General features: G+C 37.7%; 1 protein-coding gene across 1 annotated transcript; it reads left to right on the top strand.

The window, feature by feature from the left end:
* The first annotated feature begins 18,202 nt into the window (after positions 1 to 18,202).
* On the top strand, positions 18,203 to 18,667 carry LOC113273301. The gene has a single exon (XM_026523044.1). The coding sequence runs from the start codon at positions 18,203 to 18,205 to the stop codon at positions 18,665 to 18,667; it is 465 nt and encodes a 154-aa protein (XP_026378829.1).
* Positions 18,668 to 24,502: the final 5,835 nt, after the last annotated feature.

The following is a 24,502-nucleotide window of genomic DNA, read 5'->3' as shown; positions in this document are numbered from 1 at the left end:
TCTAGACCTCTTTGCAATTTGCTTGCAAAAGATGTTAAGTTTGTCTTTGATGATGCTTGTTTAGAGGCTTTTGAGAAGCTTAAGAATTTACTCACTACCGCCCCCATAGTCCAGGCACCCAACTGGAACCTACCCTTTGAGATCATGTGTGATGCTTCAGATTATGATATTGATGTTGTGCTAGGTCAGCGATGAAACAAATTACTTCATGTGATTTACTATGCTAGCAAAACTCTGAATGATGCCCAATTGAACTATACCACTACCGAGAAGGAACTGTTAGCCATTGTGTTTGTCTTAGACAAGTTTAGACCCTATCTCTTAGGTTCTAAGATCATCATATATACTGATCATGCTGATTTGAAATATCTTTTGTCTAAGAAGGATACAAAACCTAGATTGATTAGGTGGATCCTTTTGTTGCAAGAGTTTTCTCCAGACATTAGAGACAAAAAGGGTGCCGAAAATGTTGTAGCAGACCACTTGTCTAGGCTAGTTGTTAGTTCCCCTGATGATTCCTTCCTATAAGGGATAGCTTTCCTGATGAACAATTGTTCTTTGTTACCCAATTACCTTGGTATGCGAATATAGTGAACTATCTTGTTACTGGTCGAATGCCCCAACATTGGGGTAAACAAGATCGTTCTAGGTTTTTAGCTGAGGTTAAGCACTTCTTTTGGGATGATCCTTATTTGTTTAAGTATTGTCCAGACCAGATTATTAGGAGATGTATACCTGAGAGTGACCAGTCCAGTATTATTTCCTTTTGTCATGATCATGCTTGTGGGGGTCACTTTAGTGCTAAGAAAACTGCTGCTAAGATATTGCAGTGTGGATTCTATTGGCCTTCGTTGTTTAAAGACTCCCACAGTTACTGTGTGACTTGTGAACGTTGCCAGAAATTAGGAACCATTTCCCGTAGGAACATGATGCCCTTGAACCCTATTTTAGTTGTGGAGGTCTTTGACGTGTGGGGTATTGACTTTATGGGTCCGTTTCCTAATTCTTTTGGTAACTTATACATCCTTGTCGTGTAGACTATGTCTCTAAGTGGATTGAGGCGGCTGCGTGTAAAACCAATGACCATAGGGTTGTGATTGAGTTCTTGAAAAATAATACTTACACGTTTTGGTACACAGTAAAGCGTGGACTAATGGAGGGTCGCACTTTTGTAATGGACCTTTTAGGCTTTTGATAGAAAAAATATGGTATTACACATAAGGTAGCTACCCCGTATCATCCACAGACTAGTGATCAGGTAGAAGTTTCCAATAGGGAGATAAAACGTATATTAGAGAAAACAGTTAATCCTAATCGGAAAGATTGGTCGTCTAGGCTTATTGATGCCTTATGGGCTTACCGTACTGCGTTTAAGACCCCCATTGGAATGTCACCTTATCGACTTGTGTATGGAAAGGCATGTCACTTACCTGTTGAGTTAGAACATAGAGCTTATTGGGCTGTTAAGCAGCTAAATTTTTCACTTGACAAGGCAGGAGCCCATATGAAAGAATTTCACGGGAAATGGTGAGATATTCTCATGCACACTGTCCATAATTAACCCGATAAATATAGCCCAACTTAATCCAAGCAAAAGCCCATACCACGCCTATTAATGTCTGTCACGTCTTCCTCTGAAGATCCAGCCATTGAGTCTCGCTAAAACTCCTCCAAATGATGAACTAAAAATCTTCCAGGGAAGAACCAAACTTTCCCGCCATTTTTCTGTTTGAAGGAAGAAGAAATGTCATCCCTTATCCAACGTCTTGGGTGCCAAATAACCAGTGGGTGGTATAGAAAAATGGGCTACACATAGCCGTGGGTGCTCCTTAGCAAAAGTGGGGGTCCGTATAGCAAATGTCCTCCAGGGGTACTCCGAGCAACTTTTTGAGCCGAATTTTCCAACAATATTTATTTCCACAAAAATGCCTACAAACACACAAAACACCATAATAATTAAGATATCGAGTACTAACAATACAAAACATTAAGGACAAATTAGACACAAAAATGCGTCTATCTTCCCGACTCAATGAGTTGGAAGAGATTCGTAGAGATGCATACGATAGTGCTAAGGAGTATAAGAACAAAAAACTTGTGCATGATAGAAATATCTTAAGAAAGTCATTTTCTCCAGGTCAAAAAGTTCTTCTGTATGATACCCGCTTGCATCTTTTCCCTGGGAAGTTACGTTCTCGGTGGATGGGTCCTTTTATTGTTCGCACTGTCTTTCCTCATGGAGTTGTTGAGATCGAGACACCGGATGGTATTAGTTCTTCAAGGTTAACGGTCAGAGATTGAAACCCTTTTTAGAGCCCTTTCCTACAGGTGATATTGAGGAGGTCCCTCTGGAGGACCCTGTTTACCCTTGATTGACCATCGAGGCGATTGTATGTTGTATATTAGTTTTTGATTTCTCTCTTCACCCATGTACTATCTTCCCGACTTCTCTCTTTACTAATTCCTCATGTTACTTTACTGTTTGGTATTGCTCTTTCATTAGAAACATTGAGGACAATGTTAGATTCAAGTTTGGGGGTGGGGAAGAAACTTTTTGTTAGCTTTTAGTTGCAATAAATAAACTCCAGAGCCTAAAAATTTATTATTATTAAGGTTGGCACTAACCAATCTAAGTGGATGGGAACATCTTGGTTGTAGGAGTTGAGGAACCAATCTGATTAGATGGAAACATCGAAAGAGTCTATTCATAAAAGCACAGAGCTCAGGTGTTAGAATTAAAAAAAAAACATGGTAGTTTCGCCATATCTCGTTGAATCCTAATCCTTTTATTTTTTTATTTTTTTTTATTTTTTTTGTGTATCTCAATAACTCTCGTGGGAAGTGGAGGAAGTGGACTGATGGGATAGTGGGGTCGTGTGTTAGTGTCCCACGATTAGTTTTTCCCACTTCTCTCATCATCGCTAACCGTCCATGTCTTTCTGACACGTTCTTGTGATGGCGCGTTGCACGCTGCAGGCTGTAAACCACCAGACCAATATCCCAGTAAGTATCCCCAAGTTTGTGACATGATTGATGTCTCGAGTGTGTGGATCGCGGGACCCACAGGAAGTAACATGTGATGCTAGATTAAATAACTAAGTTATTTGGGAAGTCGATATTTATAAAATATCATGTGTATTCTACGCATGTAATACATCGAATATATTCAATATGCATGAAGAATTGCTGTTTTAAAGCTTAACAGAGTGAGTCACAAATTAAGCGTCTTAAAATAGCATCATGTCCATCCATCTTCGAGTGACCGTTTGGAGGTTGCATGGGCGAGCCATGCCTTGGCCGATCACTCCATGTGGAAGAGTGGCGGACGGTGATCGTGGTGATGCCTCACTGGTCGCATAAATCCTATCCTAGGCCATCCGTCCAAGATAGCGAAGTTGGATGGACGAGATGGATTCCGACCCTCATCTGCGACCGTTGGATTAGGGTTTAGGAGGTGCGCTAGCACCCATTTTCAGCCCGATCGAATTTGAGCTTAGGGGGAAATTCTGGTGGGGCCGATTGGTCCTGCATGGAGGCGACTCATCGGTATTCACGCCCATGCTAGCTCGTCTCGCGAAGGTGCGATCTAAACTACTCGATTCGGCCGGCGAAGAGGAGTGGTCGAGATCTTTCAATAGGAATCTTGTGTCGCAAAGGATTCCTTAAAGAGGCATGACATGCCACATTTGGGCGCATGAACCGAGGCATCCGGCCATGGCCGACCTTGGACGATTGGTCATGCCTGTAGACAGGCCCACGGTGATCGTCTTGGCATGCTCGGGACCCTTTTAATCTATATCTACACCATCCATCCAAGCTTGGAAAGATGGACGCTCGTGGTCGATTTGCGACACATGAATCATGCCACAAATCCTAATTAGGGTTGGATCGGTTGTGAGCTAGCAACTTCAACCGATCGGTTTTGTGAGTTGCGCTCCTCCTTTGAGGAGGCCGATCGTGTGGGGCCTTCATTGGGACGGAGGTGAGCATTATGTTATTGCCCCACGGTCCTGGGTGTGATCTAAGCCATCCAACCATGCTTGCGAAGTTGGATGGTCGTGATCAAATAGTGGACTTTCACGGTTTTAAAAGCATCACGCAGCCATGCTTTGGGAAATCGTTCATTGCTCCATGGCTTGGCCGTGAGAGAACCAATCGGGTAGGTGGAAAGTGGGCCCGCCAATGGGCGCACCAACACTTCACAAATTGATCGAAGGACAATCCAAGCCGTCCAACCGTGCCTGCGAATTTGGACGGTCGCGACCTCTTTTGAGACTGTTTTTGAAAATCTTGTGCATGCTAGCCACTCCATGTCTGCTCGACCATCCCTCTTCAGGGATGGTGTTTGGTGGCTATTTGGGGGCAAGGCATGCGTTCGACCAGCAAGGGCATAACCGGGCCAGCTGGTGGTTATTTTGGTGATAGACTGCTCCTACTGAGGATTGTCTAGGCTATCAAATCATGCGGCCAACCTACATGGTCATGATTATTTCTGAGACTGGCACGGGCAGTCCATATTATACTCAATCGGGCTAGTATAACACACCGAGAGGAATGCTCAATCAGCCTAGTATAACACACCGAGAGATAGCCTGTACGGGCATTTCGTGCATACTATTGACACTCGGAGATTCGTGTTACTCTGTTAGGTGCAACACTCAGTCCTCATGTCGCACCAATAGTGAGGGTTCCCGGGAACAACACATGAAATACAAGGATAATAAAGCTTTAATTAATAATGCTATAAATCCACATAAAATCAGGATTGTTGCTAAATGCTCCGTTTTGGGTGTGTTTAATTCACAAGGACTGTTGCCACATGCTCCATTCTAGGCGAATTAATAAAGTGAAGAAGTATTCATCACTCAAATGGCTTTATCCTTTACAAGATGTCAGCATATTAAATTGGCTTTTACAATTTTAGTCTTAAACAAAAATCCACCTTCAACATTAAGTCCCCTGCCTAGCACATAATGATTACATTATTGTGGGGTAGGCATGAGATGGTGACAATTTGCATACTGAAATGACCAAGCTGAAGTAAATACATATTTACCGCGTGAGAGAAGACTGTCATAAGCCCCAAACGTCCCGGAGCTGGTTGAGCCATTCCTCCTCAACGGTCTTTTTAGATCTTAATTAGGGTTTGGAAGAGAGCACGACTTGGTAGGTCGAGCCGCTTAGACTTTCTTTGAATTACTCCGCATATCCCCAAACAGATTAGTAAAAATGGGATATATTCCCAATTTTCCCATGATTCAAATGGTTGTGTTTTATGTTGTTCGTTTATATTAAACTAAAAATCAATGTCCGAAGAGGTGGTAAATGACGTTTTTTTCTTTAATGAACAGTAGTGGCGAAAATGGTTGTCAGAAGAAATTATTTGAATGCAATTTAGGCAATTGAGGTAAAACCTGAGTAAAATTTTAGGTGGGAATGGGAAATAAGCACCCTAATGTAATACCGCTATTGATTGTCCGGCGGTCTGAGCCGTACCGGAGATTTTAGATTTTTGAGGTCGGACGGTCAATATCTGTTAGCATTTTTTTGTCATAGTCTTCCGACTTAAGTTTCCGTCACAACCCTATGCAGCCAGTCACGTATATAACTCTTCTTTTTCTTATTGGAGATGAAGTCTTTTATAAGGGGGAGGAAGATCAGAGAAAGTAAACCGCCTGGAATCGTCTTCTGTAACTGATAGAAAAGATGAAGAAGACTCCGGCGAAACGTAAAACTCAGGCGGAATATGACCGAATCCAATTGATCCAACGAATATTTCGGGGATTACGAAGGACCAATACCTGATGACATGGGTATTTTCCGAGTTTGTAAGTAAAAAAGATGATGAAGAACTAATTTTCTGAAACCAACGAATTTTGCAAAGCCACCAAGCTGAAACAAAGTGTTAGACTATCGATTTGTGTAGTTACATATCTGTGCAGGTCATACTGTGCAAGCGTGAGGTGTCAGTTATATGTTGGTGGATCCACCGGCCAGTACAGTTGCCGGTAATTATGAGCTGTATGATACCATGTTGAGAGAGTTACAGTCGTTTGACAATATCTCAAAACTTGTTTTCATTTCATTGTTTTTGTCAAATAAATTACACACACATGACTTTGATATTTAGTACAGTTTTCAGATAGCTCATAATTACCATCAACTGTATTAGCCGGTGGATCCACCAACATATAACTGACACCTCACGCTTGCACACATGTGAACCACACAAATATGTAACTACACAAATCAATAGTATAACACTATTAAACCAAGCTCTGGGTGCTTGTTTCAATCCATAGAGAGACCTTTTGAGCTTGCACACATGATTAGGCATTAGTTTATCAATATACCCTAGAGGTTGAACCATAAAGACATCTCTGCTAAATGACCATGAAGGAAAGTATTTTTAACATCCAATTGTCTTATTTGCCATCCTTTGTAAAGTGAGATAGAAAGAATCATTCTAACTGTGGTAGGTTTAACCATAGGGCTGAAAGTTTCTTGATAATCAATTCCTTCAATATGATTATACCCTTTGGTAACTAGTCTTGCTTTCTATCTTTCTATGCTACCATATGCATTTCTCTTTTTTCTAAAAATCCACTTGCAACCAATTACATTGTGTCAACCCATAGCTTGCACTAACTGCCATGTGCCATTTTGTAACAATGCATTGATCTCTTCATCCATGGAAGCTCTCCGCCTAGGATCCTTACAAGCTTCAGTGTAACATGTAGGAACAATAATATCTTCACATACAGTTTGTACCTATGAAGCATATACCTTTGGTTAAAAGATGCCCTTCTTGCCTCTTGTGGTCATGGAATGGTCACTAACAGTAGGTACTGAAGAAGTGGGTGGTGACATAGTTGGTGGGATTGATGAAGTGGGTGGTGACATAGGTGATGGGAGTGATGAAGAGGCAATGGCAGTAGGTAATTCAGAGATACAAGTGGTGTCAACATCATTAGAAATTGTAGAATTAAGTGGAGAGGATGAAACTGACATTGTTGACAGAGATGAATTTCTAGACTGCATATGGTGAATAAGAGTTGCATAGGGAAAATCATGCTCATTAAACTTGACATCTCTATAAATGATAATTTTGTTAGTTAATGGATTGAGGCATCTGTAACCCTTGTGCAATGTGCTATAACCTAGAAAAAAATACATTTTACAGACCTAGGTTGAAGTTTGTGAGCATTGAATGGTCTAAGACAAGGATAGCAAGCACATCCAAAGATGTGTAGAAAATTATAATCGGGTTTAAGATGAAACAAATACTCAAGAGGAGATAAATGTTTCAAAGTTGGTGTGGGTAGTCCATTGATAAGAAAATTGGTTGTTTCAAAGGCATAAGACCAATAAGACAATAGCAAAGAAGCATGAGAAAGGAGGGCCAAACCAGTTTCAACAATGTGCCTGTGCTTCCTGATGAACACGAAAGTGCGAAGCATTTTCACCCATAAATACATTAGCTGGGACTCATTTTATCACTAATAAACTTGTTTGTAGGTGTTTTTATGAAATAAGCTCTTATGGAGAAAGTTGCTCGAAAAGTGGTTTTTGTACCCCGGAGGACACATGTTATTTGGACCCTCAATTTTGGATAAGGAGTACCCAATTACTAAAGGGCATCCTAGTTGCTATTCGCACTCCCGAATTGGATAAGGGGAGGAGCGGTGATTGCCTTTGATTTGTAAAATGAAGGATATATTCTCATTTTGAAGAAAATAGAGGTGAAGATATTGTTTGTGTTATTACATGCTGATTTGGAGAAAATTTTTCGTGGGAGTATATTCTGCATTGATTGCAGGAGTTATATGGAAGGAAATGGAAAGAAGATATTCTGTTTTGATTTGTTATTATCCTGAAGATAGTTCAACATCTCATATACATGTAACAAAAAAGGGAAGGAGAATAAAATCTCCATGATTTGGCAGAGAAGTCAAAAATATATATTTTCGGGTTTAAGTGATTTGATTATCTGAGTTATAATAGGAAGTTACATAGGATATTCTTTTAATATTTGCGGATGTCTAATGGGGGTTTTTGGGATGAATCAAACAACTTAGAATCGCGTGATAATAATGGAAAATATTCCCGTGGAGAATAATGGAGTAAAGAGAAAATATTTGCGCATTTAACAAGAGATATTGGGTGCTGCTGAGACTATATAATGAGTTTACTGGAGTCATAGATGGGCATCTCGAGTTGGGAGAGTTTGTAACGCCTGTTTAGCGGTTTATGTTAGTTTTCTTCTTTTCTTCATTGTAAACACCATTTGAGCTATATAAAAAATATTTTGAGAGTGTCTACATCATGAGTATCTAAACCCCATCACTGGGACAACGGAGGAAGCTGTATTTCATCCTTGGGTAATTTAATTAATTCATTATTTACTCTTTGCACCGATTTTAAATGGTTTATGATTTATATTAATCAATTGTTATCTTGTTTGATAGTGTATGCTTAGTCTTAGGTGCTTTTGATTCAGTATGCTTGTAATTTACAATTGATGTTTTACGAAATCTATTTTGGCAAAGAATAGAGTTAATATTTCTTGTGTTTGGAGCTATAATTGCCTAGGATTAATTTCTGAACCACTTGAATATGAAAAAAAATGAAATCCCGAGTCCCAGTAAATTCTTCATCCCATGACAATATTTTGTATATATTTTTCTTTTATTTTAGTTTAAAAAATCTTTAAATTTAATCTTCAAAAGTCCGAGTGAACGACAACCTTCTTACCACTATATAAAATTTCATCATTTTGGCGCCGCCGACGCGGATTTGTTTTTAGATTAATTTTTAGGTTTATTTTTATTTTGTACAGGATTTTCATTTCATTTTAGATTTTCTTTTTTTTCCTTTTTATGCGTTTCTTTTTGTATTTCTTTTCAGGGACTTTTTGAGGATGATGACTTCTTCCGAGGAGACGTCACCTGAGATGACGCTTGCTGAATATAGGTGTAGGCAACACTATGGAGTTTCTACTCCACATGTTGTAAGTGAAGAATCACCTTTAACAATATATGAGAAGTATTACAAACACATACCACCTAGTTTGGAACAAAGATTGAGAGTTCTTGAATGTCAAAGATTATATGCTGATGATGATGAATCTTGTAGTGACTCTCTGTTCCAATCAGAACATATAGATGACCCTGTGGATAATTGTGTGGATGATTTTCCTAATTCCATAGATGAATCCATCCCACAAGATAATTCACCCAACTTAGAGGTTGTTTCTAGACCCCTAGACTTCCAAAAGTTGCCTAATTTAGGGTTAGTATTGTGTGCTTCTAAAGTGTTGTTGGATTACTTTGCATCTAAGTACCCAGGGGACTTGCCTATTCCTGATATCGTGCATGAGCAAATTGAAAATTTCCCAGTCCTAATAATATCTCCATATTATGTTCTTTACACACTTCCTTGTGTTGTAAAAACTTGGTTTGGAGGTAAGTCTCTGTTTTTGATAGTTTCAGTGTCTCCGCATCGTGATAACATAAGTGTGAAGCTGTCATTTGTAAATGTTGTAGTTTGGGTTGATCCCCAAATTTTCAGGTTGTTAGTTTATGGGGATCCTTTTTGTACATTCCAGTAGATGTATTTTTATTTTTATATTTCGTTTACTTTTTGAATTTCCCATCTTAATATTTGCGTTGGATGACTCAATTACATTGAGGACAATGTAATGTTTAAGTGTGGGGGAGAAGTTAACTTTTTACTTTATTTTTCAGGAAATTCCTTGCAAATCATGACCAGCTGTGTAGCGGTTCTGTTCCTTTTTCTTGCATGTTATGACCAGCTGTGTAGCGGGTCTAAAAAAAATGAAAAATATCAAATAATTAAAAATAATAATAATTTGATTGTTACAGTTATGACCAGCTGTGTAGCGGGTCTTTTCTTTTTTCTTGCATGTTATGACCAGCTGTGTAGCGGGTCTTCTCTCTCTTATTTTATGATCAGCTTTGTAGCGGGTCAGTTTTCTGTTTTGCTCGAGGACTAGCAAAATGTAAGTATGGGGGAACTTGATGAGAACGAAAGTGCGAAGCATTTTCACCCATAAATACATTAGCTGGGACTCATTTTATCACTAATAAACTTGTTTGTAGGTGTTTTTATGAAATAAGCTCTTATGGAGAAAGTTGCTCGCAAAGTGGTTTTTGTACCCCGGAGGACACATGTTATTTGGACCCTCAGTTTTGGATAAAGGGTACCCAATTACTAAGGGGCATCCTAATTGCTATTCGCACTCCCGGATTGGATAAGGGGAGGAGCGGTGATTGCCTTTGATTTGTAAAATGAAGGATATATTCTCGGTTTGAAGAAAATAGAGGTGAAGATATTGTTTGTGTTATTACATGCTGATTTGGAGAAGATTTGTCGTGGGAGTATATTCTGCGTTGATTGCAGGAGTTATATGGAAGGAAATGGAAAGAAGATATTCTATTTTGATTTGTTATTATCCTGAAGATAGTTCAACATCTCATATACATGTAACAGAAAAGGGAAGTAGAATAAAATCCCCATGATTTGGCAGAGAAGTCAAAAAAATATATTTTCGGGTTTAAGTGATTTGATTCTCTAAGTTATAGTAGGAAGTTACATAGGATATTCTTTTAATATTTGCGGATGTCTAATGGGGGGTTTTGGGATGAATCAAACAACTTAGAATCGCGTGATAATAATGGAAAATATTCCCGTGGAGAATAATGGAGTAAAGAGAGAATATTTGCGCATTTAACAAGAGATATTGGGTGCTGCTGAGACTATATAATGAGTTTACTGGAGTCATAGATGGGCATCGAGAGTTGGGAGAATTTGTAACGCCTGTTTAGCGGTTTATGTTAGTTTTCTCCTTTTCTTCATTGTAAACACCATTTGAGCTATATAAAAAATATTTTGAGAGTGTCTACATCATGAGTAGCTAAACCCCATCACTGGGACAACGGAGGAAGCTGTATTTCATCCTTGGGATAATTTAATTAATTCCTTATTTACTTTTTGCACCGATTTTAAATGATTTATGATTTCTTAATCAATTGTTATCTTGTTTGATAGTGTATGCTTAGTCTTAGGTGCTTTTGATACACTATGCTTGTAATTTACAATTGATGTTTTACGAAATCTATTTTGGCAAAGAATAGAGTTAATATTTCTTGTGTTTGGAGTTATAATTGCCTAGGATTAATTTCTGAACCACTTGAATATGAAAAACAATGAAATCCCGAGTCTCAGTAAATTCTTCATCCCGTGATAATATTTTGTATATATTTTTCTTTTATTTTAGTTTAAAATATCTTTAAATTTAATCTTCACAAGTCCGAGTGAACAACAACCTTCTTACCACTATAGAAAATTTCATCACTTCCTCTCTGAAGTTCCATTTTGTGCATGAGCATGTGGGCATGAGACTCTATGACCAATGCCACAATTATACAAGTAGGTAGAGACATTTATGTATTCTCCTCCTCAGTCTGACTGAACAAACTTAATTCCTCTGGAAAAAAATATTCTCAATATGACTTTTAAATTTGATAAATGTAGATAACACTTCAGATTTTTAAGCCAATGGGTATATCCATGTGAATCTACAACAAGCATCAATAAAAAAAAAAACATAGTATTTGAACCCATTGATGGAACATATAGGAGAAATCCAAACATCTGTATGAATGATATCTAAAGGACCATACAAGTTTTCATGATTAACAGAAGGAAACGGTAATGCATGACTTTTAGATTGTTGATAGTCAGTGCATATTGAAGTTGACAAATGATCATCAATAACTCCATCAACAGAATATAATATGTGCTTCAAAGACTTGTACGCAGGATGTCCTAATTTATTGTGCCATTGAGTAGTTGTAGAAGTACCAGAAGTAAAAGCTTGTTTGAGAGCAGTAGTTGTAAATTCCAAATGGTAGAGTCCATCTTTAACAGGGCCAGTGAGCAGAGTATGATGGGTATCCAAAGCCTTCACCAGAAATTTGTCAAGATGAAATTCAAAATAACAATTATTCTCCTTAGTAAATTGTTGTACTGAAATCAAATTCTTTGTAATTGAAGGAACATGCAGTACATAAGAGAGAGTAAATTTAGTATTGCCATTCTGAAAAGAAGAAGTGCCAATATGAGTTATGTGCAAACCTGAGCCATTGCCAACACGCACTTGATCTGATCCTTGATAAGGAGAATGAAGATTTAAGTTGGATAGATCAAAAGTAATGGGGGGTGTTTCACCAGAATCAGGGACCCATCCAGATGAATAAGCATTATGGTCATCAGTGTAAGTAGCATATGCCTCAGGTTCAGGGCACCAGAAATCATTATAATCTTCATAGTAAGGATCATTGGTTTTATAGTATGAAGATGTCATTGAGTTGTCAGATTGAACATATCTATATCGAAAAGTTGGTGCTAAGTGTCCTGATTTCTTACATATTTGACAGTCAGTTGAAGGATTAAACCTCAGTGGTGAGTAAAACTGATTTTCATTGTTGAAACGACCAAATCGTCCACCACCATCAAATCTTCCACCTCTATAACCACCACGAAAACGAGCACCATTTCGACCACCTCTAAACATATTTTCTCTTTGTGGAGAATCTCTAGAACCATAAGAAGACCAATTTGAATTGGAAGGAGGGTGAAAATTTGAATTACCTGAATACTATGAATTGTTGCCATAAGTTGGAGTGTTAAGACTGTGATTATTTTGTGCAAACTAGTGATGTTGATTATGTTGTTATGGTTGCAAAACGTTTGCAGATGCAGTTGTAAGATCCACTTTAGATTCATCATTCACACGAATTTCCTCAGATAAAAGTAAACCAAGCAGCTCAGATGATGTGATAAGATTTTCATTCTTCAATTAATGAGTAGTGATGGATGTCTTAAACGCATTGAATTCAGAAGGAAGACCTTGTAATATATGAAACACAAGATCTTCATCAGATACTGGTCTATCTATTGAGCTAGTTGATGAGAAATAGATTTAGCTTTGTTGAAGTGCACCAACATTAAATCTGTGCTTTTCTTTAATGTGACAAGGTCTTATTTCAATTGCATTAACCTTGATTTTGTAGTAGCATTGTAATTATGCTGAAGACGGATCCAAACTTCATGAGAGAAAGTGCAATCGAGAACCTGAGAATGAGTTTCTTCAGCACAAGCAGAGAATAACCAGGATAAAAGAGCTTGATCTTGATTATTACAGTAAGTATAGACAGGATTGCGAACAATCAGATTCTGGATCTGAATCTTCAACATAATCAGGTCGGATTATAGTTGCAGATCCATCTGAAGAATTTCTGCAAAAATACTTTGTCGGACATTGATAAGATCCATCTACAAATCTGAAGAGATTGTAGCTTCGAAGTAATGGTACAATATGAGATTTCCATAGTGTGTAATTAGTATGTGTTGATTTGGTTTGTGGTTTGAATGTTAATGCAATGTGTTTATCAGGTTCTGGCATTGATAAATTGGTTGTTTGAAATACAAATTGATAAAAGGAAAGATTGATTCACTAATTGATTGAAGAAAAAAAAATATGAAGAAATTAGGGTTTGTGGTGTCACGCTTGCACACATTTGAACCGCACAGATATGTAACTACACAAATCAATAGTATAACACCCCCCCCCCCCCCCCCCCCCGCAAGTCCAGTGTCTATGGAAGCAGAGACACTAATATTGAGTCTCAAAGCATGAAGTTGATAAGCCCTTTGTAAAGATGTTTGTAATTTGGTCCTGAGTTGATAAAAATCTGACATCCAAAGCTCTAGCTGCAACCAACTCTCGGAAAAAGTGGAAAGCTATTTCAATATGTTTCATATGATTATGAAATATAGGATTAGCAGTCAGATAAGTGGCATTCATGTTGTCACACCATAGAACTGGAATTGGAATTCTTGGTGAATGGAAAAATAATTCATCCATAAGAGATTGCACCCAAATTAACTCAGAAGTTGCATCTGCCAAGGCTCTGTATTCTGCTTCTGTACTGGATCGTGAAACAGACTTTTGCATTCTTGAACACCATGAAATCAAGTTAGGACCCATGTAAATAGTCATTCCACTATTGGAGCGCCTATCTTCCAAGTCACCTTCCCAATCAGCATCTGAGTAGGACTGTAGTTGAAGAGAAGATGACCTCATGAATTGCAAACCATAAGAAAGAGTTCCACTCAGATATCTAAGAATACGCTTGACAGCAGTCCAATCTGCTTCAGATGGATTTTGCATAGTCTGACAAGCTTTATTGACTGCAAATAATATATCTGGTCTTGTAATGGTGGCATATTGTAAAGCTCATACTGTGCTTTTGTAGAGAAGAGGATCATCAAAATTAGGTGATTGAGAAGTATATTTACCAGTGAAAATGGTGTACTGCAGGGTTGAGTTGATTTCATTTTGGTTTTAACCAAAAGGTTGGTAATATATTGCTCTTGAGATAACATAACACCTGCAGAATTTGATGTAGCTTGAATGCCTAGAAAAAAAATGAAGAGGGCCTAAGTCCTTGATAGAAAATTCTTCACCCAAGTCAAGAATGAGCTGATTGGCTACTGAAGGATTGCTGCCTGTGACCAAAATATCATCCACATAGATGAGAAAGTAGATAGTAGCATCAACAGTTACATTGTAGAAGAGAGAAGTATCAGTTTTGGATGCAGAAAAACCAGATTGAAACAAAAATTGACTGAGTTTATCTGTTGAGAGAGTTACAGTCGTTTGACAATCTCTCAAAACTTGTTTTCATTTCATTGTTTTTCTCAAATCAATTGCAGACACAGGACTTTGATATTCAATACAGTTTTCAGACAGCTCATAATTACCGGCAACAGTATTGGCCGATGAATCCACCAACATATAACTGACACCTCACGCTTGCACACATGCGAACCGCACAGATATGTAACTACACAAATCAATAGTCTAACACAAAGGATCGAAGCCTAAAAGAGAGATGCCATTAAAAGTAGGGATGGCCATTTTCCCCACCCAAACCCATCCCCGTGTGTACCCGCCCCTATTGGGTAGGGTTTTACCCGTACAAACGGGGTTGGGGTTAGGTATGGGTAACACCCGAAATTAGTGAAGCGGGGATGGGATTCTAGGTCCCGCCCCATACCCGCCCCGTACGTTCACATTTTAGGATTTTATATTTTTATTAATTATTTATATTATATTTAAACTAAGATATTATATTATATTATAAAAGAAAAGGTAAAAGGTAAAAGTATAAGATATCATTAATTATTTATATTATATTTAAATTAAGAAATTATATTATATTATATTATAAGAAAAAAAGGTAAAAGTATAAGATATCATTAATTATTTATGTTATATTTAAACTAAGAAATTATATTATATTATATTATAAAAGAAAAGGTAAAAGTATAAGATATCATTAATTATTTATATTATATTTAAACTAAGAAATTATATTATATTATATTATTTAATTATTGTATTGATTATATTATATTATTTAAGCTTTTTTTATTATATATATTATATTACTTTATGTGTATATTACACAGTGATCCCAAAATGACAACTATATCCACACCAGGTGAATCCGAACAGTCTGAACACCATGTCGAGACAATTCCAAGTTCTCCAATGGATGATGACCATGGTGAAACAGCCGAGGCAAACATTACAGGTGATTGTGATAATGCCGAAGGTGAAATTGCTATAATTTCAGGGAAGAAAAGATCCATAGTGTGGAACCACTTTGAAAAGAAAAAGATAAAAGGGGAAGACAAAGCAGTTTGCAAATATTGTCATAAACCATTAGGAGGAAAAAGCACAAATGAGACTAAGCATCTACACGCACACATGAAAAGATGTCATCGACGTAAACAGCAAGACATAAGACAATCAATAATCACTCCGAGTAAAAAAAGTGACGGAAGAAGTCAGCTTAACACGTACAATTTTGATCAATCGTTCGCTAGGAAGGAACTTGCTTATATGATAATCATACACGAGTATCCGCTTTCCATCGTTGAACATGCCGGATTTAGACGATATTCAAATGCGCTTCAACCGTTGTTTAAGGTGGTATCTCGGAGCACAATTAAAAGGGATATCCTTAAAATCTATGATGAAGAAAAAACTAAAACAATGGAGGTTCTACAAAAACATCAAGGTAAAATTGCGTTGACTACTGATATGTGGACTAGTAAGCAAAAGAAAGGATACATGGTTATTACGGCTCATTTCATCGATGAATCGTGGATCTTGCAAAGCCGAATTATCAGGTACGCGTATTCATTTAATGATTTCAGGCATTGGATATGCACGTCATAAATGAAAAATCACTACCATTAATTTTGTTACTGATTAATTACTAGTTGATACGTAGTACGGTCTAATAAACCATCTGAATTTTATTTTTTATTAGGTTTATGTATGTGCCATGTCCGCACACGGCTGAAGTCCTGTCAGCCGCATTGATGGAGTGTCTGCTAGACTGGAATATCTATGGTAAAGTATCCACTCTTACTGTAGATAATTGTTCCACTAATGATCTTATGATCCAACTTCTCCTAGAAAAATTATCAAGTAACTTACTGTCGGGTGGAGATATTTTTCATATGCGTTGTTGTGCACACATATTAGCTCTTATAGTCAAGAAAGGATTAGAGGGGATCAAAGGAGCAATCGAATTGATTCGTAATAGTGTTGCTTACTGGAAAGCAACACCAAAACGAGTTGAGAAATTTGAAGAGGCCGCCCGTCAACTAAATATTTCTAGTATAAATAAGTTAGTTCTTGATTGTGAGACAAGATGGAACTCAACATACCTGATGCTTAATACTGCTATTAAGTATCAGAAGGTTTTTTCTCGACTAAAGCAACGTGAGCCACAGTATGATTGTTTGCCAGATGATGAAGATTGGTTGTTGGCCAAGGAAATGTGCGACAAACTTAAGATATTTTATACCTTCACAGAGAATTTTTCCGGAGTAAAATATCCTACCACCAACCTTTTCTTTCCAAGTTTTTGTGATATTAGATTGTCATTAAATGAGTGGAAAAAATCTAAACTTGGTGTGATTAAGGAAATGGCATATGAAATGATAGAGAAGTTTGAAGAGTATTGGTTTGTGATCAATGGAGTAATGGCCGTAGCAATTATGTTAGATCCAAGGTTTAAGATGAAATTGATTGAGTTTTATTTTCCACAAATTTATGGTCAAGCTTTTTCAAAAATCGAAATTGATCGAGTACGCGATTTATGCGTTGATTTGGCGACGGAGTATGAACTGAAAGTAAAATTTGCTGAAACATCTGTTAGCCAAATGATTTGTCTTTCACTTCAGAGATGCATGGTTTTAACGATGACGTAGATCCTTTGGAAAAGTTTGATATGTTTGTCTCTAAAACTGCTCCTACTAGTACTGTTAAGTCAGAATTAACCAATTACTTAGAAGAAGATCTTTTACCTAGGATTGGTAATTTGACATACTAGCATGGTGGAAGACAAATGGAATTAAAGAGATATTTTAGCGATTCCAGTTTCAACGGTAGCTTCCGAATCAGCTTTTAGTACCGGAGGTAGATTTGTGAGTGTCCAACGTAATAGACTTCATCCAAAAACGTTGGAAGCTTTGATGTGCGCTCAAGACTGGCTATGGGATATGCTGAATGGTAATGAAATTCTCTTTTTATTGAAATGTTTGTTTTTTTTTACATTTAATACATCATTATGGTTATATGATACACTTTCTTATTTTGGCTAGGTGGATCAAAATTCAATGGTGAAACATTTTGGGAAGAAACTGAAGCAGACGATGAGGTGATCAACATGGAGGAAGATACTTAATAAGAAATAATTAAGAACTAAAATGAGTGATGCTCGTTTATAGACCAATTTGTTTTTCTTTGCTTGTTTTACGATGAATTTATGAGTTTGAAATTTTAAATTATTATTATTATTATTGGTTGAATTTAGGTATTGATTATTAAATTAACTCATCATATTTGAGCTTAATGTTATGGATAACCCGTAAAAAATCCGTCACGTACGGGTATTTCACATACCCGCCCCGTCCCAGATCAAGCGGGTAATGGGGAGGATGTGGGTTTTTTTTTTTTGAACGGGGCAGTGACTGGGATACAAGATCCCCGCCCCATACCCACCCATGACCATCCCTAATTAAAAGGAGAGAAATGGCCAAGTACTTTAAGAAAAACCCGTTAGATGAGAAATCTTTCAAATCGGATATTGCAAGATACAATAGACTCTACGTTTTCTGCTTCAGTTTCGCAAAACTTGAAAGTCCCGTGTACCAGAAATTCAACAAATCTCTCAGCGACGACTTTTGCAGCAAAGTTTATTTTGGGTTTAATGGATCTTTGTCAAGAATTGTTGGACTGGAACCTAAAAACAAAAGATCAACCAAAAAGAAGCTCAAGTCTGGAGACAAAACTGAAGAATTGGAACCTGGCCTCCATAAAATTGGAATTGCACTTGATGCTGATGATGTTGGTGTTCTTTTAAATGACATAACCAGAGAAGGGGTGCTCAGTAAGTTCCGCGAGTATGAAGAATTGGACTTTGCAAAGCCAGGCAACACACCAATGGAAACGTTGTGTTTGACAAGGATGAGGTTCTTCCTCTACCTCCCCGTTTAAGTGCATTGAAATTGTGTCCCAAATTAGTGGAATTAGGCATGCCTGTTGAACTCAGTGACCGGAGCATTAAGCTGACTAAAAAATTTACTGTTTGCGAAGATGGAGTACGCGTGACAGAGGATCAAGCTAAGATTATGAAATGTCTCTGAAGAAAAAGGTTCAATTTTGTCCTTGTACCATATTACTACTGGAGTAGGACCACTGGATGGACTGAGTATTTTCATTTGGACCTGCCTAGGAGAGGGTAAATTACTAAAATGTGTGTCCTAGTGAAATAGGTCATCTTTCATGGGACGGAGGGATTATTAAGCTAGTTATGTCTCAGTGAGTTAAGATTAACGATGATAGTTTCCTAAACATTTATTTATTCTTGTGATGCATATATTCGATTTGTGTGTGCAGTTATGTGCTTTTGCTTGTTGTGACCCAAGCGTGATCTTGCACGATGGCCCTAAATTAAACTGACTGATCAGTGTGAAATCATTCCAAGGCTTGGAGACTCTCTCTGTGTACGACTCTCTCTCTTATTCACCTGATTTTCTTTATCTCCTATCCCGGTTTTCTTCTCTTTCCGGCTTAAACTATCCGTTATGCTTGTCCTCACCTAATCTAACGGCTATTTTTGATCGGAATTTTCGCGGATTTCTACCAGTGTTTCTCTATCTCCATGAATACCATTCCAGATACTTAATTCATGGTTCTAGCTCTTGTTTTTGACATCCCAATTCTTATTTTCAATGGAGAATACTAAACTAAATCACTATTGTCATTGCAACTGCCTCAATTACCATACCACTCAGGTCTCAGAAAATATGAATCTCACAGCAATCTCAGATATGACAGGAAGTAGGATTCTCACAGCTATCACAAACTTCACAGGATAAACAAAAATTACCAAAATTACTACTGAAATTACTAGAATCACAAGCATCACAAGCATTGCAGGAAGCTCAGAAATCACAGTCTCAACCACAGTCCCTGATAGATTCACCAAAACAACAATCAACAATCATATTACAAGTACCATTGACAATCTCAATTCCCCTTAGGAGGAAGCAATAAGCCCAAAGATAGAATCTCTCATCTCAGGTGCAGTTTCTGTCAATCTCTATCCTCTAACTCTGATTTTAGCAATCAACATTTTGTCTATCCCCCTATCTAATTTAATCCATACCCCACCCTTTATCTATGTTTAATCATGGTTTCTTAATCTCTTTGCTAGACCATGATCAACATAGCCCAATTTTTATCCAGTACAATCACCCAAAATCCCAATGCTCTCAAATTCATTTTAAACCAACAATTGTCATTAAAACACCAACACAAAAGCATGATTGTTCTTACAAACTTAAAAAACTTTGTCCCAATCAACGAAATTTAAACGGGTATCAATTGTTCAACCAAACTTCAAATCAAATGTTAAACCTTTCCACACTCATTTCTAACAAACTTTCAAAACCACAAAAAGATAGCTTTACTCTGCAGGTGCTAGAAATGGAAGACCTCAATGGGTACTTACTTTTGTTTCTGTCCCTTGGCTGACACTCCGAGTCCGACTCCGAGTCATGCGAACAGAAAGCTCTGCAACTCGCTGCTTTGGCTTGGGCTTCTAGGAAGAACCAGCAGTTTCACTTCGACCAGCTTCATCTCCATCTTCATCACTATACGACTCTGGCACAGGGGTAGTTGGATCTCTCTCATTTGGAACGGTAGATGGATAATATGGATCGGGGATCGGATCGGAGGTGGGTTGCACTACACCAGTCAATATTACTCGGCCAATCAATCCAGTGGCAGCGCAAAGCGCATCCATCATCGGAAAATGCATTGGCTCATCATGATGCCATGGTATAGCAGCCAATTGACGTATCATATATCTTTCCTCAACAGCAAGAGTAATGGATTGAAATCCAACTCTACTCAACCCAGACACAAGAAACCGATCTGCAACAACAGTTACACCTTCATGCACTTGAAAAGGCCCATACTTAGGATGATAAGTATATAATACCCAATCATCATCATCAGAACCAGACCTTCGAGGTTTAGTAGCAGGAGAAGGAGTTTGAGGCCCATTTCCATCATCTTCAGAACCACCCTCAATAATTTTTCCTCGACAATTGCTGCTCTTTAGGACCTTAATATTATCTTGAACTTCAAAAGGATTGCTGGTATCTTGATTAATCAGAGCAGGATTTGGTTGCTTGAAGAACTGCCTCAATCTTTGAACAGGGGAATCAATCAACAACTCATGAACCAGCCAGGAGGTCCTTCTTTTTGCAGGCACTCCTCCACTTTTACATTCACATTATACTTCAGATCATCCAAGTACCACGCAAAACTCTCTTCAAAATCAGGAGATTCACAACCCTGAGGAAACGCAATCCCATAAGGCAAAAAATCAACACAGTACTCATGAGGGTACCAATGGATACGAGGCTCAATATCCACTTCCTGCATCTTTCGCTTGCCTTTAAGATCCACTTCGCTTTTATTTTCAGCCATGATGTTGAAGAATCAATAATCCTAAATGTTCTTCTGAGAAAAGAGGGAAATGAACAAGAGAAAATAAATGGGAAAATCTCTTCGACGGTTAATTGGATCCATTTAAAGGATTTATCGATTTGGTTGTTGGTCGTCTCAAAATTAATTGGCAGCGGTTCCCGAAGAGAAACCTCTTTCATCACTCAACATCTCCCTACTTGCACTGTCTTTTCATTTCCCCCTCAACTAGCCCCTTTTCTTCTATCTCCTATAACTGCTACTAATCTATCATGTTTGACAGATGGCAATTGGGTACTCATCCTCAGCAGACTTGGCGGAAAAACTAATTCGGCTCTCTGGGATGACTGAATCAATATATGTGCAGCTAACATGCTTTCATACCAGAAATCAGACAAGCTGACTCGAAATCTGACCAATACTGATTGGCAAGTTGACTGGGCTCAGAAAAACACCAAATCCTCATATGGGCTGTTAATGTCGAGGCAACAGTCCAACCCAAAGACAAAACTCGGTCAATAACTATTTTACCACTACTTTACATCAGATGATGTCAAGGTTAAAAATTACTGTAAACTGGTAACAACGACTACTCTTACCTTTAGTTACAAGGCTGCTAACAACACAACACATAGTTTGGCTATTTATGAAGGTCTCTATCCAAGGTACCATTAGCCAACAAAGGACAAGATCAATGTACCAAAACCACTCCTATTGGAGACTGTTTTCTATATATGTACACGCATATCAGTCCCATATATTTGGCCATAAACTACACAGCTCGGGTTACCCATCCCAAGTACAACAAGCATCAGCATACACCCGTGACCATAATTCAAATTAAAGCATGTCTCCTCTCCCTCTCTCTTTAAAAAATAACCATTACCTATACCATCTTCAGTGAACATAACTCCCCTCTTCTCTACCTTTTTCTTTTTCTTAATCATCATATCATTGTCTTGGACTCTTCCTCCAACTCAACCCTAACAACATTGATAGTATGGTATGAACTCAGCACTAAATACCTGAAGATTTGTTCCCAAATTTTTTTTTATTAATCCTGATAATGTCAAAACCAAACAACCTCAAGACTGGAAATGGTGTTTTATTGGAAAACTTTGCAGCAACATCTGCTTTCAAACTTGAAAAGTTAGTTATTTCATCAATGCTAATTGGAAAACTCAAAGTAGAATTGAAGTTGATGTTTGAAACAGAAGAAGAAACTACTACATTCTCAGGATTACTCATGAAGAGGATTATTCAATCCTGAGGAAAGAAGGCACTAGAGGAGTCTTTGAGAAACTTATGGTTTTAATAGGTGTCCTTGCCAGTGTCCCTGAACTGATTGATGAAGAATTATTCTCAAAGGTCATGATTTGGCTTCTCATAAAGAAAATCCAAACTCACATCATTCTTAATATCATAAATATAGTCAATCCAATTGAAGTCTTTAAAGATGCTAAAAAGCCATATGGAAGGGATATATTCGAAAAAAAAACTTGGAGGTAAAACTTACTATCAATGTCACTAGGTCTCTCAAGTTTGGCATTGAATCTTTTGAAACTCCTACCCTTTCCCACTGGTTGGAATGTGCTTGTGCTCTTAATGGCATAAAGTTTTGTAAAATATGCAGAATCCTTGACCACCCAGGTCCTCTTTGTGCCACTCCACAAAATCAAAATCACTCACAACATCATACTCTACCAACCCCTCAACCAGCTCCCCCACCAAGAACCCCTCAACAAAAAATTGTCCAAGCTGGAAAAGATGTAATCTGCATATCATACTCTGATACTGATGGTGCGGCTGAATTTGAAGCTAAAATGAAGATTGTTAAGAGGATGATCTTGAAAAGGCCATAAAAAACATTACTTCATCTGCTAACAGCCATATCACCTTTGGAGCTCAATCTTCACCCAATGATTTGTCAACTTCCCCACACCCTGATGTCCTGACTTGTCAAATTAAAAACAGGAGACTTGATTTGGCAAAGAAAATTGTGGGTTCCTACAAGAAAAACTCTGAAAAATGAAAATTAAAAATCATTTTCCCTTTATCCCCTACCCCTAAAACCTTCCCCTTCAATACTCTACCCACTCTTTTCCAAATCAAAGCCAGAATGGAAGCTGAGACTGCTAAAAAGAAGAAAGAGGCCTAGAAAGCTAAGAAAGAAGCACATAGGTTTGACAACCCAAGTGATAACTCCTTGAACACCTCCAACCTTGAATCCAAAAGAAAGAAAGAAATCCCAAATGAGGATAACCAATTCTCCAACAGTTCTGACCTGGCCAACCTCAAGAGATTCAAGGACTTGGCTGAAGATACAAATGAGCAGATTGGAAACACTCCTCTCTTAATGGCTAATGGTACCTTGGAAAGCTCCTATTCAGGAAAAATGGTACACTCTTGCACCTCCCTTTATTTTTTCATTATAAGGCCACATTATAAGGCTACTCAATCTTTCCTTTATAGTTCAGATAATCATAAGTACTTATTATGACCATATCACAAGAAGACTAACTTCTAAGTATCCTAGTATGTCCTATTTCTGGCAATTCTTCACTGCTTTGGCATGGAACTATCAAGGATTGGGAACCAGAGATGCTAAAAGTTATCTGAATGATATGCTTAATAAGCTGAATCCTGATATTATATTCCTCTCTGAAACTAAACAAAAGAAGTGTTAGAGCATAGCTCGGTTGAACCCACCAAGCATTGGTATGTCAAGTTTGGTTATCATATTTTAGTGAACCAAAACTCATTTAAAGAGTCGCTTGATTATTTACTAGAGTCAACTTCGTATAGGTTAGCTTGAAAGTATTAGGATATGATACTTACAAGTATTACATGAAGACTTGAAGAATGAGAAGAAGTAAGGAGCTACAACGACGACATCATCCTTCCACTTGAAGTTAGTAATATTTGACTTGAACTGTTTCATTTCCTGACGTATCTTTCAAGTCGTGCATATTGAAAACATAACTGCGAAGCTGTGAATGATTATACTCTAGTTAGACATAGTATTAAGGAATTACAATATGAAGTATAACGTCTATCTTTTGAACTTCGTATATAAGACATCGACATAATCGTATGAATGCTATTGTTATTATGTATGGGTATGGGTGAAGATTTCGTCCTAGGAAATAATGTTTTGCATTCGTTTAAAGGGACTAAATTCATCAACTTGTTTTGTGAATCGAAAGGGAAATCGCTAGGCTTATTGGTATTGTTATTCATTGCAAATCTTTTGAATTACCAATATGTGTGTTTAGTATAACCACTCATAACTTGTTTATGTATCTTGGTAAAACTATTCACAACCCTGAATTT

Source organism: Papaver somniferum, chromosome 4 (assembly GCF_003573695.1).
Source record: "Papaver somniferum cultivar HN1 chromosome 4, ASM357369v1, whole genome shotgun sequence".
In the NCBI taxonomy this organism is placed as follows: domain Eukaryota; kingdom Viridiplantae; phylum Streptophyta; class Magnoliopsida; order Ranunculales; family Papaveraceae; genus Papaver; species Papaver somniferum.
This window is presented reverse-complemented; position numbering and strand designations above follow the sequence as displayed.

Excerpts from the sequence above, each read along its gene's own strand:
- LOC113273301 (XM_026523044.1), top strand. The coding sequence starts at position 18,203 with ATGGCCAAGTACTTTAAGAAAAACCCGTTAGATGAGAAATCTTTCAAA.